This window comes from Mytilus edulis, chromosome 8 (assembly GCF_963676685.1).
Source record: "Mytilus edulis chromosome 8, xbMytEdul2.2, whole genome shotgun sequence".
Taxonomy (NCBI): Eukaryota; Metazoa; Mollusca; class Bivalvia; order Mytilida; family Mytilidae; genus Mytilus; species Mytilus edulis.
Window position 1 is genome coordinate 38523595 of NC_092351.1, and position 19035 is coordinate 38542629.

Below are 19035 nucleotides of genomic sequence, written 5' to 3' on the forward strand. Positions count from 1 at the left end.
GGTCCATTTTCGTCGTTGTTGTAGTAACGGCAGGTACTCTTTCCTCCAACGGGACCAGAAAACACTGGCAAGAGCCTGTACTCGTCTCCATTCGGCAAGACATAGATCTCGTTTATCGAATTCTCCGAGATGATCTGAGGTGAATACGTAGTCGGTTTTCTGTGTCAATAACATAGCCGGAGTTAATATTAACGGATTTTCTGGATCTGTTGATACCGGTACCAGAGGTCTAGAGTTCACTATTGCTGAAACTTCTGCCATTAGTGTGTTGAGCACGTCATGCGTTAGGCTTCTTCCGGCTGTATTTAGAAGCATAGAATCAAGAATTCTCCTGGTGATACCAATCATTCTTTCCCAGGCTCCACCCATGTGGGACGAATGCGGTGGATTGAAGATCCAAGTTGTACCAGAATTGTACAGAAAGTTCTTGAAGGGTCCATCTTCAACGTTGATTGAGTCAATCTTTAGATCGTCGATTGCGCCAATAAAGTTTGTTCCACGGTCGGATCGGAAAATTTTAACTTGACCTCTTATAGCGGCGAATCTTCTGACGGCGTTTATGAAGGCTGAAGAGCTCATTTCCTCGATTAGTTCGATGTGAACAGCTCTAGTCACTAAGCATGTGAAAAGAATTGCCCAACGTTTTGAGTTTGCGTATCCACCACGTGTTTTACGTGAAACAATTGTCCAGGGTCCAAATGTGTCTATTCCAACGTTGGTAAACGGAGGTGACGGTTCAAGACGGAGGTTTAAGTCAGATTTAGCAATACGACCTCCTACTCGTAATAGTCCTCGTTCGTCCAAAAACGGATTTAAGTTAGCTATCGGGCTCCGCTTATGAATTTGTTCCCGACGTTTAATGCAATCTATTTCTTCTCCGTAAACTTCCAATTGAGCAGATATTAAGATGAAATTTTCGGCATTCGAAAATCCTTCCAGAGAATTCACTGGTGCTGCTTGTTTTGACCCGTGTAAACGGGAGAAACGTTCTAAAAAGGCTATCGCTCGCACAAGTGATGTCCAGTTTGAGAATCTGTTGAATCTTTCAGTTCCGATACCTTTATGTTCAAGTGTGGCAAATGTTTTTGCAACATTAACAGTTGCACGAATTTCTCCATCTTCCTCTGGATCTATTAGCTGATATATGTCCTCAGAATTCTTCTGTTCTGAGGAAAGAAGTTGTCTTTGTCCCAATAACCATTCACTGCTATGAATTTCGTGGGCTGGTACGGACCTTGTTCCCGAATCTGCTGGATTACGGTTAGTTGGTACGTAATTCCATTGACTTGGAGAGCTAAATTTCCTTATTTTCTCTACTCTATTGGCGACATAGATAAAGAACCTTCTTGTCTCATTACTGATGTAACCTAAGACAACTTTACTGTCTGTGTAGAATTTCACGGTGTCTATATGTAAATCTAAATTATCCACAATGGTTTGTGTAATCTCAACTGCTAATACAGCAGCAGATAATTCAAGTCGTGGAATAGTGTGACCACTCGTTGGTGCAACTTTAGCTTTCCCAAGAATGAACCCTATGTTAGGTTCACCACTACTGTCGGTCGTGCGTAGATATGCAACAGCTGCTATGGCTTTTTCTGATGCATCAGAGAAGACGTGCAACTCCTTTGTGGCTGTTTTGCTGAGATACGGTACGTAGGTACGTGGAATGCGTAATGTTTCGATAGCAATTAGAGTATCTCTCCAAGATTTCCACTCCGTTGCTGTTTCATCAGAGAGAGGTTGGTCCCAATCGACGGTTTCTGATACTATTTTCCTTAATAGTAGTTTCCCTTTTATAATCACAGGAGCCAAAAATCCAAGAGGATCGTAGAGACTGTTTATCGTCGATAAAATTCCTCTCCGAGTTATTGGTTTGTTTTCAGATGATAATTGAAATAAGAAATTGTCAGTGTTTACATCCCAACTGAGTCCAAGGCTACGTTGTAAGGGTTTACTGTCGCATTCTAAGTCTAGATCTTTAAGATTTGAAGCCAAATCACTGGCATGAAATGCAGACATAACTTCCGCACAATTAGAGGCAAACTTGTGAAGGCGTAAGTTTCCATATTTTGCTAATGCTTGCTGTGTGTCCTTCATGAGCTTAACAGCTTCCTCTTTGGTAGGACATGACGTAAGACCGTCGTCAACGTAGAAGTCTCTTGTAACAAAGCTAGTCACGTGACTGCCGAACTCTTGTTTTGATGCCTGAGCTGCTTTTCTGAGTCCAAGCGTAGCAACGGCAGGTGACGGACTATTTCCAAAAACATGAACTCTCATGCGGAACTCGACAAGGTTCTCTTGTAGGTCGTTGTTTTTATGCCATAAAAATCTCAGATAATTTCGGTGGTCTTTTCTCACTACAAAGCAGTGAAACATGTGTTGAACGTCTGCAGTTACTGCGACCATTTCTTTCCGGAAACGCAGCAGTACTCCCAAGAGATCATTGGTCAAGTCTGGACCTGTTAGCAGGACGCTGTTGAGTGAAACTCCATTACATTTGGCGGAAGAATCAAACACACCCCTAATCTGATCGGGTTTCTTCGGGTGATAAACACCAAACAATGGTAAATACCAGCACTCTTCATGTTCGCCCAACGGTGGTGCGAGCTCTGCATGATTATTATCTAAGATTTTACTCATAAACGTAAGAAAATGTTCCCGCTTTACTGGGTTTCTATTCAGACTGGCGTCTAACATGTTAGCACGATGAAGAGCCTGTGGTTTGTTGCTTGGTAATGGCTGTCTTGGCACTCGGAACGGTAACGGTGCTACCCAACTTCTTTCCGAGTCTCTGACAAATTCGTTGTCCATCTGTTTCATGAACATTTTGTCTTCATATGACATTCCAGGCTTATCATCGTCCATTGTTTTTTCAAAGAGTGGCGATTGTAAATCTTTCTTAACGGGGTCTGTGTAGTTTTCCCGAATGTCAAATTTGCTTGTACATGGTTGAAACTTTGAAGGTTGTCCTGTAGGTAAAATGTTAGTTATTTTGACATTTAACTCAAGAGGCACATGCTGCTTGTTAATGCAAGTTTCTCCTATCACTACCCAACCCAGTTTCAATTGTTGTGCATATGGAGTTCTGGGTGGTCCTATGCGCTGGTCAAGGACATGGTGTGCCTCTATAAGGTCTCTGCCAATTAAGAGAAGAATTTGACAATTTTCCTCTATTGGTGGAATGCTAGCCCTAAGTTCTCTTAAATGAGGGTGATGCATTGTAACTTCAGGAGTAGGTATTTCGTCCCTATTATTGGGAACATGATCACATTCAATCAGTACAGGAAGATCAAACTTGTCATTACCATTGATTGATTCCATGACGAAACCTCTTCCTCTTTTCCCGGAAGTGACTACTTTGCCGGAGCATGTTGATAGAGTATAGTTCTCCGGTTTATCTTTTACGTCGAAAAGATTGAAGAATTCAGGTGATGCTAGTGACCGGTTGCTTTGGTCATCAATGATGGCGTACATGCGAATAACTTTGTACTTGTTATCTTTGTGATAAACATTCACAGGAAGTATTTTAGCACACGATTTCCCGCTATATGTATCTTTGCAGATCTCAGTACAGATAGAGTTAACTGAGGTTGACTTAGTTTCAGCCGATTCTGTTGGCTCCCCGCCGTAGGCTTGCTTAGGTGAGCTAGACTGAGAACTTACAGGTTGCTGTGGTCTAGTGATGTGTAGTGCGGTAGTGTGTTGTTTACTTCCACATTCTTTACAACTTATGCGTGCATTGCACTCCCGGCTTCTGTGTTTGGTAGAATCACAACACTTGTAACAGACATTGTTTTCTTTCAAAAGACCTTTGCGTTCCTCTATTGATTTGGCTCGGAACGCTCGACATTCATTTAAGGAATGCTTTGTATTGTGCAGAATACAGAGACCTTGTTTGCTGGCGTCTCCGGATTGCTGCTCAACCGCTGTTTTATGAGTACCAACTTTAGTCTTGGGGTAAGACGTGAACCTTGGCGCAGCACCTTTTGTATTTGGTGTGACCTTTGAACCAAAGATGAATCCAGGATCGTTTTTAATTCTACTGATTTCACTGATGAAAGCAGATAACTCTGTAAAGGGAGGAAAGGCAACGCCGTGGTTAGATTTGTATCTAGACGCCCTTGTAATCCACTTTTCCTGAAGTCCATATGGTAGTTTTTCAATGACAGGGTTTATTCCGGTCGGTGAATCAAAATAAGCTAGCAGACATCCCAGCTTGGGATTTTCCTTGTGGTATTCTATTTCTGATAGAATGTCAGATAGTTCATAAAGACGTGCGTTGTCCTTATTCGTCAATGTTGGGAATTTGTCAAGTTTACTCCTGAGAGAGGCTTCCAACATTTCTGGAGCACCATACCGCTCGTCAAGCCTTTTCCATAATCTTTGTATACCTATTGTAGGATTATTGGCGTTCGACGCTCTTATGCTTATGGCATGTTTAGCAGACTCTGGACCGAGCCACTTGATCAATAAATCAATCTGTTCCGAGTCAGATACTTGTAACTCGTCTGTCACGTTTTTAAAGCTTGCTTTCCATGTATGGAAGGATTCTGCCCGATCGTTAAAGCTTGTTAATCGGGAGAAAAGCAGGTCCTTGCGCAAGAGAAATCTAGTAATCTCCGATGTTGAGTTGATTTGTTGCTGGTGTGCAACAGGGATCTCTTCTATTACGCCTTGTTTTTGGTGTGAAACAGGGATCTCTTCTATAACGTCTTGTTTTGTGCGTAAGACAGGGATCGCTTCTTTAACACCCTGTTTTTGGTGTTCAGCAGGGATCTCATCTGAAAGGCCTAGTTTCTGTATGCCGGTTACTAATCCCAGATCTGGGATAGAGGTCACTTCCGGTGACTTAGTATCGGAAGGCATGACAGCAGATGTCTGTGACAGTAAGTTCAGTGCCACGGATGGCACGAACGCTGGTGCTTCGTGACTCAGCTCGATCTTAACAGGAATTTGTTTTTTCTTTTGAGGTCCTGTTACTTCCTTTACAACAGTTGATACAGGAAGTTTATTGACGAAATCTTGCACACGCTGGAGCGGGTCTTCCTTTTCATCAGGAAGATCGCTAAATGCTTGGCTGCCGTCGTATTCTAGGACACGAGCCTCGGCTTCTGCGGCTGCAGCTTCTCTTTGTGCTTCTAGAATGTTCATAGCAGCTTTAATTTCGACCTTTCCCCTGCTCACACGGATCTCAAACCGAACATTGCAAGGTCATACCAGTTCTGGAGAACTTTTCAAAGGACAAACGTCATCTAGGACACAATTCGTGGCTAACCACAGACTTTTTACTGTAATGGCCTGACCATTAAGTATAACCGACGATTGGGCTCAAGGAGAAAAGACTATCAGGTGCTGATACTTTAATTATGAACCAATCTGACATATGGTAAAAAGCTGAAAAACAAATAAAATACAATTTTACAATGTGTTCAATTAATGTTATTAAAACGAAATGTCAAAGGTAATAGATAGCACAGTCCGTTGAATCCAAGAAAATGTTGTACTTTCAAGAGCAGTTAATTTCCAGTGTTTCACGGAGAGAATGTTCAAATATGTATAGAGTAATTTGAAGGCTTCAGAAACAATGTTGTAAAGTTAACTCACTCTGTGGTTAGCCACGAATTGTGTCCTAGATGACGTTTGTCCTTTGAAAAGTTCTCCAGAACTGGTATGACCTTGCAATGTTCGGTTTGAGATCCGTGTGAGCAGGGGAAAGGTAGCGATGATACGATGTTTTAATGTTCTTATGAGGTTAAAGATGAATAATCCTCCTAGACTGGAACACATAAATAGATTAAGAATATAATCAAACGAACTGTATAAATTACGGAACGGTGTAACAGAATAAGAATTGAAATGGGGAATGTGTCAAAGCAATAACAGCCGAAGGCCACCAATGGGTCTTCAATGTTGCGAGAAACTCTCGCATCCGAGGCATCCTTCAGCTGGCCCCTAAACAAATATGTATACTAACTCAGTGGTAATGGATATAATACTAAACTCTGAATTATACACTAGAAACTAAAATTAAAAATCATACAAGACTAACAAAGGCCAGAGGCTCCTGACTTGGGACAGGCGCATTAGCATTCCCCTTTAAGGTACCGGTAGACTCATTTAAATTTTGAATGATATATCAACACTGTTTTCATATTGCCAAGCGATAAATATCGGCCTGCTACAAGCACTTACTATGTTTAGTTAAGATCAAATTTAATAATGTTCATGTCTAGCAAAATATTCCTGAGTTTATACTTCCTTAAAATTGTGATGTTGAATGGGCCTACTTCTAGCATTATCTACAGTGAATGTAGTCAATACAGAGTTGTAGTTCGTCAAAATTAAATTTGAATGATATGATGTTTCTCATTTTAATGCCAAATAAGACATTAAGAGTTTTGCTGTACATTGAATAAGAAATAGTGTGAGTGGTGCATCAGTGTCCCAAGTCCAGGAGCCTGTATTTCAGTGGTTGTTGTTTTTCTTGTTTATGTGATACACACTTCACTTGTTTTTCATTCATTTTTGTCGAGCCTTTGACTTTAGTTGAAAAAGCGAGACTAAGCGATCCTACATTCCGTCGTCGTCAGCAGCGGCTTCCACAAATATTCACTCTGTGGTTAAAGTTTTTGAAATTTTAATAACTTTCTTAAACTATACTGAATTTCTACCAAACTTGGACAGAAGCTTGTTTATGATCATAAGAAAGTATCCAGAAGTAAATTTTGTAAAAATAAAATTCCATTTTTTCCGTATTTAACTTATAAATGGACTTAGTTTTTCTGCGAGGAAACATTACATTCACTCTGTGGTTAAAGTTTTTAAAATTTTAATAACTTTCATAAACTATCCTTGATTTGTACCAAACTTGGACAGAAGCTTGTTTATGATCATAAGATAGTATCAAGAAGAAAATTTTGTAAAAATAAATTTCCACTTTTCCGTATTTTTCTTATAAATTGACTTAGTTTTTTTGCCAGAAACTCTGTGGTTTAAGTTTTTAAAATTTTTATAATGTTCTTAAATTATCCTGGATTTCTACCAAACTTAGACAAAAGCTTGTTTCTGATCATAAGATATTATTCAGAAGTAAATTTTGTAAAAAAAAAATTCACTTTTTCCGTATTTTACTTATAAATGGACTTAGTTTTTCTTCCAGTTAACATTACATATAGTCTATCTGCAGTTAAAGTTTATAAAACATTTATTAGATTCATAAACTATCCTGGATTTTTTTACCAAACTTGGAAGCTTCTTTCAATCAAAAGACAGTATCGAGAGGGAAATTTTTATTGATGTTTTTTCTCATTTTTGTTGAGTCTACGATTAACAGCAAAAGTAGGCGAGACACTGGGTTCCGTGGAACCCTTACAAATTTTTTGTACATAAATAAGGCCGTTAGTTTTGTTGTTTGAACTGTTTTACATTGTCATTTCGGGGCCTTTTATAGCTGACTATGCGGGATGGGCTTTGCTCATTGTTGAAGGCCGTACGTTGACCTATAGTTGTTAATTTCTGTGTCATTTTGGTCTCTTGTGGAGAGTTGTCTCATTGGCAATAATACCACATCTTCTTTTTTTATATGCACACATTATTGTTTATGAATGTCAGAGCTACTCCACATCATGTAAAGATGACATAAGAACATAATCATTGAGAAGTTAAACTGTGTTTCTGTAAAGCATGTCATTGTTTATATTATCAAGATGAGGTATCTCATACATGTATACACAAAAATTTTGCTTAACAATGAAAATTGAAAATATGGGAGATAACTCTTGTTTACCTATAATATTTTACACTAAATGAACACTGCATATTTTGTTTTATTCATTCTTGGTTACATTATGAATTAGTTGGTTTATGTTAGACTGAACCACTTGTTTGAGTTTATTCTGCATTTCATACAGTTATCCATTGATGGATGCACACAGGTGTTTTGTACATGGTTTATATGCATTGTAGTATGATTTGTTTTGACATCAAAGAATTTTTATTACATATCATTACATTTATTTTCAGGTAATGAGGCAGGTAGTCAGACTGATGGCATGAAAAATGAGAAAAGCAGAAAGATATTTATTTGTGTTACAAAATAAGAATAAAGGCAAACAAAAATAGGTGTTTATTTCAAGATTAGCCAGGTAAGTGGTATTTGCACATTTAGTATTAATTGTCATATTGTTTTGAAAATTCTATCAGTATTATATACACTTATGATAATATACATAGAGACATATAAGTTCATGTGTAAATATAAAAACTGTAGATGAAAAAAACACTTGATAAATAATGTGCCTCAGAAGTGCTTTCTACATCAGGAATTCTCAAACTCCTGCATATAACCCAAGGAAGTGTAAATATTTGAATTATTGAGAAGCTATATAATTGATGTGGAACTTGATGCGGGGTTCACACATTGCCGATTATTGCTCCCGTTTGAGATCAGACAGCGATACGACACGAAAAGTGAAAAAGTCGGATTAGTATCCTCAGTTATCTGGAATGTCCTATTATTGTCTGAACGCAGTCGTTTTAGTTCGTAACAGATTCCTACTGGTCGGGAAGGGTCCGAATAGTTCGGCAAAGCACCCCGACAGTTAGGTGCGTCCCGTAACATTCGGGGAAATTCAGCAGATTTTGTCTAGTCGGATTACAATCGTGCCTATGTCGTGACAGATTCTGCTGTATCGGATCGAATTCCTAACAATGTTCTGTGTATTCGGGACGGTGTCCTGTGGAACGGGAATGATCTGGAGAAGTCCCGACAATAACAGAATACAATACATCTGAGACCAGACAAAGCCGTTTGCAATGCGATAGAGCGGACCGTGATAGGATTACGTTCCGACAGTACCTGATCATCCCGAGTATGCCGACAGTTTTCGAACAGATATCTTCCGTCAGCGTCGGTTCACTGTCTTGTCACTATCTGATCTCTGTCGGATTACATTCGGTAGAATCGGGACGCAGTAGTGACAGACTCAGTCGAATTTTACCTGGCGAAAGATACAAATCGGATTTCCATCCACGATTCACAGGATCTTGATCAGACTTTTGACAAATTTTAATCGGGAATGGTCCTGTCAAGGACGGCAGTAAAAATCGTGAATGTATGACCCCAGCTTAAGAGAAAAAACAAATTCCTCTTAATTTAACTTTGCTTTTTTTTCTTAATCGATGCTAATGTAAAGAGTAATATTTTTGTCAGATATAACTTTTGAGATTTTAAGGTCCAAACCTTGTAACATTTTTTATCCTTCGCAATCAACTAAAGACAAGTATACATTTGTGGTTTTATCTTGGTTGCTGAGACAGCAAAATTTCCCAGTTCAATGGAGCTGGATTTATAAGCAGTCTCATATTAGTGCAAACCTTGTGGTTGTTCATAAAACACTAACAAAGACTTTGAGACTTGTGTCACCAGGGGCCAGCGCATGTCATGAATGGGGACTATTGAACATGCACCAACTCATGGGACAGAGGGTCAATCTTTCAAAAGACTTAAGCGATTGCAGGCATAACTATAAAGCAAGCAGAAAATTTAACAGTTTTATATAATAACAGATCCAAATGATGATAATAATTCCAAAACAATAAACAAATATTTAAAAATCTAAATGTTCTATATATCTATAAAGTCACTAATCCATAGTTAAAGTTGAAAGTTTTAAATGTCCAAAGTTAAAGTTCAATTAAAATAATTCCACCTAATGTTTCGCTATCACCATAAGTCCAAAGATTGGTTGAATGTTGAGTTTGAGTCTCTTGAACTGATAATTCTCCTGAATAACTGAACTGGATTGGTAGAGTTCGTCTCCTATTCTCTGGATGGGTTTGGTAGCAGTCCAATACTTGATCACAACTGACTTTACAAAAGAGGCGTTAAGTGTGACCCTTGACAATATGTCTTCTGTCGGACCTTCTGAAGTTCTGTCCCATTTAGTTTCTACAATCTAAATTAAGTTTGCCTCATGCAAATTTTATGAAACTCATACACAATGGTAAGATTCTAAATTCACAGACAGAGTTTGAATTAGGGAAGTAATTGCTTATTACTATGCCCCATTATAACTTGGAAAATTGGAATTTTGTACATTTGTGCACTCTAACTTAAGTTTCACTCATCCACATTTTTAGAAATAGGTACACAATGCTACAAGCAAAACTCACAGAGTTGGAACTAAGGTAGTGAGTTGCTTAAGGTTCTACAATTATGCCCCCTTTATAACTTGGAAAATTTCAAAATCTGAGCAGGGGCAATTGTGTCCTCAAACACATTCATTTTTTTATTTGGAGATAACTTGTAAATACCAGTTTTATTGGGGAATAATTTTAACATGAGTACAAAGTTTTTAAGAATTATTTTTAACTGATAAATTTATCAATCAAACATGATAGATCGCATTACACTGTTAACCATTTTTTGTAAACTGAGAAACTGAATTAGGACTTCCTGAAATTTGGTATGAAGCTTCATATGAGCATGTTATACCATCTGATGTATTTTCATATCAATCATTTATCAACTTCCTTATTAATAAATATGAGTAGTGGGGGTTTCATTAATGACCAATAAATATAGCTTACAGTTATGTTCTATATAAAGCTGAAGCAAATGTAAATTTAGCAAAAAAACACCAAAAAATACACTCAACTGCAATTGGTTGACAAGGAACTTTGCTAGCCTGAATATTTTACAAGTGAACTATACGTGCATATAGATTTACACTGAGGATTGATTTTTTTTTTTGCCAGAAAAATTTTCTATATCCAGGGTATGTAATTTTGTGGTTTACTCGTTTAGTTTATACAGTATTTTTTTAATGAAAAATTACAAGATAAAATATTAGACTGTTACATGAAGTTCAAATATGGGATTTGGAAACAAATTTGGAAAAACTTATATAAATCCATCTCCCTGACGTTTACTCGTTTGCTTCTATCGAAGTAGTCTTTATTAAATTATTTTTATATTCTCTCAAGTATCAAGTTTCATGGTTTTCCCAAAATCTGTGAAAAATTAGTAACTTGGTATTAATAAATCCATAGTACCTGTACAAAGGGGTCTAAAAATAGAGCTCGTTTTTGTAAAGGACCATGAAGAAAAATTGAAACTTGTGATTCCTTCTAGATTTTGTATGTTACTGAAACAGTATTACTGTAAATTCAGAAATTATTGATTGCCTTTATTTTTGTGAATGTTTAGAATGGACTTAAATGGGAGATTGATTATTGTGAATTCAGGAAAATCTGCATACAGTTATATGTATCAGATATAAGTATGCAAGTTATTATTGCAATACTGATTTAGTCACATTATTCGCATTAATAAAAACCTCGCCATAATTTCTGAATTTACAGTAAATAAAACTCAGAAGTACATGTATACAGGTTATTTCAGTGTCAGTGATATAAATGATAAGTGAGTGTTGGCATCTTTCATTTTAATAGTCTACAGGTTGGAGAATTTGGTACATGTATGTAATATATTATTCAGTATAGACATGTTTTGTCTAGATTGTCAGTTATTTACATTACCACCAGCTCAGTTAGATATATTCTCATTGCCAAATACTTAAACTTTTACATGGTTTACCGAGGGTTTACAAAGTTCAGCAATGTATTGTCAAGGCCATACCATTACATTTCATTATTCTCTGTGATTACAACATAACACATGTATGTTTTACATGTGAATGCATTATGAATTGAACTTGTTAGTGTTATTGTACTTGAAACATCATTCCAATTCATGATTTGACAGTGAAAATATGTATATCAATAGCTAAATAGTAAGGGATTTTAAATATGTTTTAAAAATGTTAAAAAACACTGTAGTGACTGACAGAAAAAGGAACATCAATTTTTTAAATATTGTCTAAAGGATTGTAATTTTTTTTAAACAAAAGTATTTAGGATAACAACTATTTAACTGATAGCATTAGCCAGTTGCTTGAACTTAAAGTTGATCAATAAACTTTTGAATCCACAAGCCTGAACCTCAATTTATAAAAATGTTAGTTGGATTCTGTTGGCTGGTATAGAGAAGACTTTTACATGCCTGGACTGGTGGTCTTGTTAAGCCTGAAAACTGCTCCCTTTATTAGTTGGCATATACACCAGTACTCCAAGTAGCGTCCATAATTTCTGTAATATTAATCAGCTTCTGTATTAAGAAATGATTTGATATGTATTCTGAAAACTTCATAATGTAGAGTGTTAGTGATTTTCAGAACTGTTTGACATTATTTTTATGCCCCACCTACGATAGTAGAGGGGCATTATGTTTTCTGGTCTGTGCCTCCGTTCGACTGTCCGTCCGTCCATCCGTCCGTCTGTGCCTCCGTTCGTCCATCTGGTTAAAGTTTTTGGTCGAGGTAGTTTTTGATGAAGCTGAAGTCCAATCAACTTGAAACTTAATACACATGTTCCCCATGATATGATCTTTCTAATTTTAGTGACAAATTATAGTTTTGACCCCATTTTCATGTCCACTGAACATAGAAAATGATAGTGCAAAGTTCAGGTTCAAGTTTTTGGTCAAGGTAGTTTTTGATGAAGTTAAAGTTACATCAACTTGAAACTTAGTACACATGTTCCCTATGATATGATCTTTTTAATTTTAATTCCAAATTAAAGTTTTGACCCCAATTTCACGGTCCACTGAACATAGAAAATGATAGTGGGAGTGGGGCATCCGTGTACTATGGACACATTCTTGTTACCAATCGTGTATACTTTGTACAACCTGTAACTGTTTACAATTTCCCACCATAAGTAGGTTTGTTAGATAATAGCAAAATATAAACACCAAAAACAACATAATTTTGTTCAGTCTTGGGTAATTAGTGCAAATAAATTTAAAAATATATAATCCCAGTAGATGTTATGTTTAGGTGTAGTAAGTCAAAATTACTGATCATACATAATACATAGGCGGATCCAGGGGGGCCCTGGGGGGCCCGGGCCCCCTTTTGTGAGAAAAATTTGGTTGATTATATTGGGAATCATTGAAGCATGACTGGAGCGGCCCCCTCTTAGGAAAAGTTCTGGATCCGCCACTGTAATAACATGGTCATATTTACAGTCATACATAATGCTTACATGACGAGCTTTTAACAAATTAACATTTTAACAAAAATTCAGTGTTTCTCAGGAGCAAACTCCTATAAATGTATTTAACAGCTGGGTGTATAGTTGCACCTTCTTATACTTTGATTTAAAAGTGATCTAAAAGTTAGATGGCTATTAAAAAAGCTTTGATGTTAATGATACACAGCTCATCATTGTTAAAGTAAAATGATGTAATAGAGGCTCCTGAAACTGGGTGTCAGATAGTTGCATTAACTGAATGCTCTATCCGCTTGATTTACGGTAGTCTTATTAATAATTTATCAACATTATTTGTATGACATCTTGAAAATGCATCATTTTGCATTCAATGTTTTTAGCTTTTTCATTAAGCATTAGGTTAATGCATAAAAGACATTTGGCTGTTTAAAATACATCTGCTTTCTATTTTAGACTTCATTCACTAAAACTTATTGTGGTATAAATACATACATTTGTACATGATGAATGCAAATTGAATGATATGACCTACATTTCTTGGTTCAGTGATCATTAATTAACCTGTAGTTATTAGTTGGAGGTGGTTTTATACATGTATATATGTGTAAACATCCTACTGATTCATAAATAAAAATAATTCAAGGGTAAAAGGTGAAAGTTTACACTGTTGAGGATGTGCAGAAAAGAATACAATGTTAAACATGTAAAAGGACAGATAAGTATAGATTATCAGGTTTTCTACTCAGTGTTTTAATAAAAATATCAGCTGCAAGCCACAATGTGAACCTTTTTGGTGCGATATTTTATGATATCTATTCTAAGAAATCCTTATCTGTTTATTGTTCTATTACTGGTCTTTTACCACAGGCACTTGTTTCTATCCATTGGAAGACCCACTATCAACGTATATTTACGTAAACATAAATATACGTTGATAGTGGGTCTTCCAATGGATAGAAACAAGTGCCTGTGTCTTTTACACTTGACGAAAGCATGCTTGATAATGTCTCTTCTCAAATTGTGACATCACTGATAACTTCTCCTCAGACCTTGTGACGTCGCTGATAATGCCTGCTCACATCTCAAAGCTGTGATATGAGAGAAATACAGAGCGACTGAGCAGGGGGATATAGGTGAAGGGAAAGCCAATAATCAAAAACACTGGCTTCAATATTACGATATGTGGTAAACTCACTTTGTTTTTCGCTCAATTTTTGTACATAAATTAGGCTGTAAGTTTTCTTGTTTGAATTTTTTTACATCGGCTTTTATAGCTGACTATGCAGCATGGGCTTTGCTCATTATTGAAGGCCATACAGTGACCTATAGTTGTTAATGTCTGTGTCATTTGGTCTCTTGTGGGGAGTTGTCTCAATGGCAATCATACCACATCTTTTTTATATGAACTCCTCAAATACAGCTAGGCAGATGTTTAAACTTTACACAGTTGGAGAACCATAAGTTTTTTGCAACATATACCTTAGGGTATTTGGTATACATGGTACATGCTCCATATAGAACCTTAAGAAATATTGAAAAGATAAACAATTTAATAATAAAACAACAGTTGATTTTATAATTATACACCAATATCATGGGGATAGATAATCTTCTTTCCAATGACTAATTCACCCCAGGATATTGATGATAAACAGCTGTAGATATTTTTTACCTTGTACTATAACCAGCTGAGATGTTTTCATGGTTAATTATAAACAATGCTGAGTCAATATATAAGAAAATAAGATAATATTTAACATTCATCATTGAATGGTAGTACAACGAAAAAGAGAAAAATGAAGGTTCACTTTCTTAAAAAGATAAATGTTCAAGATGCATATCCAGAAAATTTTCAAAAATATTTTTAAAAGGGGAATCCAGGAGTGTTTAATAAAATCATTCCAGAAAAGCACTCACTCACTCACTCACTCAGAACTCATGACATACATTTACTTCAGGGGACCAAGTTCTTCATGCTAATAATTATGGTTTCATATAGGCATGATAGGGTTAAGGTAAGGTCACTTAGGAGACCTAATACTTTACTTATGATAGATTATGGTTAAACTATAACTATAAACTATTATCTTATTGTATGTAATATTAACCTCAATATCCATGCTTCTTTGTTGATTGTTTACAATATGGTAAAATATATGATAAACAGATCAATACATTGCAAAATCTGTATCACATGCTGTATCAGTACCACTGGACTTAGATCAGCCCTCGGGACCTTTCGCCCTCAGGACTGATATTGGTTTCTAGTGGTGATACAGCATGTGATACGGAATTTGCAATGTATTATTCTATATATATATATATATATATATAAATGCCAGAATTAAGAATAAAATTATTACATTCTTATATATTGATTTTAGTCAGTCCCCTTCAGTAATTTTATGAATCAGGATGAATAAATTTGCATTTGAAAATACATAATTACTTGGCTATATGTCTGTCAAAGTTAAGATTTCGTAGGCTGACACTGTTTATCTCTGGGCACATTAAACCCTCACAATACATGATAGAAGATTTACAGTTAGCTTTATTGCACAATCAATACAATACAAGATGTTTGATTTTCTCTGAGGTATAAATTCTAAAACTTCATCTTTGAATAATCAGACATTTGTTGAGCAATTATTATCTGATTCCTGTTTTCAAGATTAAATCAGATATTTCAATTAGTTGCATAATAGAACTATTATTACTTGTAGACTATATGACTACCAGTCTTTCATAATACAATGTTTGACATTTGCAGGGAAATTATTTTGTACTACAATTCAGTAACCTTTAATTTCAATGTTATATTTATTGAATGATTTGATTGTCCTACCTAAAATTTAGATTCAGTATTTTTCATGGCTTACCTGATGAAGATAGATCTGACTGCTCAGATATTATTAAATACTGTAAATTCAAAAATTGTTGCAATGCTTTAATTATTGCATAAAAATCGACTGGGTTTAATAATAATAATAATAATCACCCAAAATTTCAACTTGCATTTAAATTTTTTGAAATTTTAATTAAACAGAATTACTCAATATCACATCTTGCTTTTGGTGTAAATGACAAAATGGCAATAATAAATGCTCGTAATCATTTCTGAATTTACATGCAGTTATAGAAAAACTGTAGGCATCGGAAATTTAAAGTATTGTACCATAATTTTAACTGCAGATATACTAGTTCAGACAAAATTTAGTATTTAGGGCAGTTTTATTGATTTTTCCTTTTGAATGTTGGATGTTAGAAGATAACAATATATTGATAAGAAATAGTTGTTGATTTCCTAAGAAACAAAAATTCCAGTTGTTTTTATAAATATGCTTTCAAGATAGTTTTTAAGATAAGACTATCTATACAGATTTGTGAGTAATGAGAAAATTACAGAATTAACTAATGATAGCTTGTCTTTGGAATGTTCTATTGATAAGAATACTGATTAACTGTCCAAAAATATGCCAACTTGAAAAGTAATATAGGATATTAATTTACAAATTAAACAAAAACTGACCATGGCATTGCTTTGATATGCCAAATTCTGTTTACATAGAGTTTGTCAGAAAACTATACAAGGCTCCACCATAGGTGGATCCAGGGGGGGGGGGGGGGGGGGGCTTTAGTGGGAAAAATTTGGTTGATTATAAAGGGAATCACTGAAGCATGACTGTAGCGGGCCCCCCTTAGGTCAGTCAGCGGGCCCCCCCCCCTTTAGGCAAAGTTCTGGATCCGCCACTGTCCACTCTATGGTGCCTCATGAGATAAGAAACATATTGTAAACAGTTAATAAGGTCAATTTATGCCTATAGAAATGAATGAAAATAAACAACCAGACATATATTTCCAGAAATTCATTGACAACAATATTTTTGGAAGGGCATTCACCTTTGTTAAATAATGAAAATTGTAAAACTAGAACCTAATATTACAATACCCATTTTTTTTAGTTTCAACACTTTGATTAATTATTCTGCTAATTGGACAATTAGTAAGACCATGAAATAGATTTAGTTCCAGATAATTGATTTCATAATGGACACAAAGGAATGCCAACTGACACAGGATTAATAGCAGAAATCTATGATAAATATTGATGAGGCTACCAATTAACTTGGGCACTAAATACAAGTTGCAAGTCATTTTCATATATACTTTTATGAATATTAGAGAGGGAGGCTATTATTAGATGAGTGTTACATGCAACAAGTGCCAGATGTAAACGTCAGTTTTATAAACTGATGCTAAATGTTTGGATAATTTATTTGATGGAAGAGACTTAGAGGATTGTTTTAATATCAATTTTTATTTTTACTGAACACGTTTCAATAACGTTTTAGAGTTTTGAACAGTTTTATGGATTTAAGTGGCATAACTTGTTAACTTTTTAACAAGTTGATAGATTTCTCCATTAGAAAAGTGCAAATAACAAAGTACCGGTAGTTTTTGATTTATTTGAAAAATTAATTAAGACGAAAGATTAAATTTCAACATTCTGTAATTATTACATCATCTTATAAAGCCATAGTGAAAAGGTGAATTTGAAATTCATAGCTCTGACCAACACCTGCCACTGTCAGAACAGCCGCATGCAGAGGTGTTTAGAGGTGTTGTAGTACAAGGAGCATGTGATCTGGAATCAGATAATTGGTGAACAGTACATCAACCTTTCTATACATGTGTGGTGTGTGCATATCTCCAAATTGACTTGTCATTGATTAATATATATTTGTGGAGAAATGCTACACTTATGTAGAAGGAAAACAAACAATGATTGATGTATCAGGCTCCTGTTAGAACCTGATTACACAAAAATTTCTCAACATTGTGGAATTTTTTCATCAGATCTGATATAGTGATAAGTTAGATGGTATCACATGTAATTTTTTCTTTGTCTGACATCTTCAGATATGGTGTGATCATGTTTTATATTTAGATATTTATTGTGATATTATTTTGTGAAAACTGAGAGATTGAAGGAAGTTTTAAAAACGTTGATTTTGTGGTGTTTGTTTTTTTGTTGACTGTGAGAAGTTTAACACTTCCTGTGTTTGAAAATATGTTCATTTAACTTATCTACTATGAAAAAGTGATTTGAAAACAAACAAAAACTTGGAAGTACTTTAAAGTGAAAAAAGTTTTACAAAGGATACTGGAACCCTTCGGAATCATGGGAGATTACAAGAGGATGTGGGAAGACCCTGTGGGCACTGTAAAAGTACCACTGTATAACAGAATGAACTTTGCTACTGTACCTAGAAAGTCAGTCAATAAAAAAGCATGGTAAGTTTTGATATCTTAAAGCTGTGTTGCTTGTGGATGCTTGATGCTTGCAACAAAAAAAAATGTTATTGTATCTGTTAATTTTGATTTTTGTTTTAAAAGGTAATGATCTTGTTTCCAATAAAGAAAAAACTTGACATGAATAAAGCTTTTTCCTGTCCAGTACTAAATTAAAATTTTCTCACACCATGTCAATACATACAAGGAAATAGCCATCATGATAGAAGTATACCAATCAACTCCCCCCTTTTTCCTGTTTACAAACTTGAATAACCTTGTCAACTCAATTTTTTTTTTAAATATTTCATAAAGACACCAAATTAAAAAAAGAGTGGAACTTTGAAACACAAATAAGATATCTATTTATGACCCAGAAAACAAATTCTTCAATAATATGCAGGGTTTAACATTCTTAACAACAGTCAAATGTTAGGGAAAATATTTGTTTACCCTTTTTTAACATCAAACTAGATTTGATGTACTATGTTTTGATGGTATATAATGCCTGGTACAAAATTTTCTCAATTTGACGAAAAGATATATATATTGAAATCAACATACATAAAGGAGTAGGTCCGGTAAGGACTGATTTTGGCCTCAAATTTCAGGTTCATCTGACGAAAGATGTTGACCACTTTTTAAACACTCAAGTGTCTATTTCAT

General features: G+C 35.4%; 2 protein-coding genes across 4 annotated transcripts in view; one reads left to right on the top strand and one right to left on the bottom strand.

Moving 5' to 3' along the window:
* The window catches only part of LOC139486812 (kelch-like protein 5), a 76322-nt gene that overhangs the window by 5073 nt on the left and 52214 nt on the right, over positions 1-19035 (top strand). For 2 of the 3 annotated variants that reach the window (XM_071271791.1, XM_071271790.1), the window contains exon 2: positions 8026-8147. Coding sequence is in view for 1 of the 3 variants with exons in the window: in XM_071271786.1 (XP_071127887.1) it covers positions 18260-18372 (113 nt within the window). In the remaining 2 variants the exon portion in view is untranslated. Of the gene's footprint in view, positions 1-8025; positions 8148-16948; positions 18373-19035 lie in introns of those variants that run through there. The other variant, XM_071271786.1, reaches the window with a different exon arrangement.
* On the bottom strand, positions 867-5154 carry LOC139484075 (uncharacterized). The gene is made up of 2 exons (XM_071267798.1): positions 949-5154; positions 867-884 (listed from the first exon to the last, which is right to left on the bottom strand). Exons 1-2 carry the CDS (start codon positions 5152-5154, stop codon positions 867-869), a joined length of 4224 nt encoding a protein of 1407 aa, XP_071123899.1.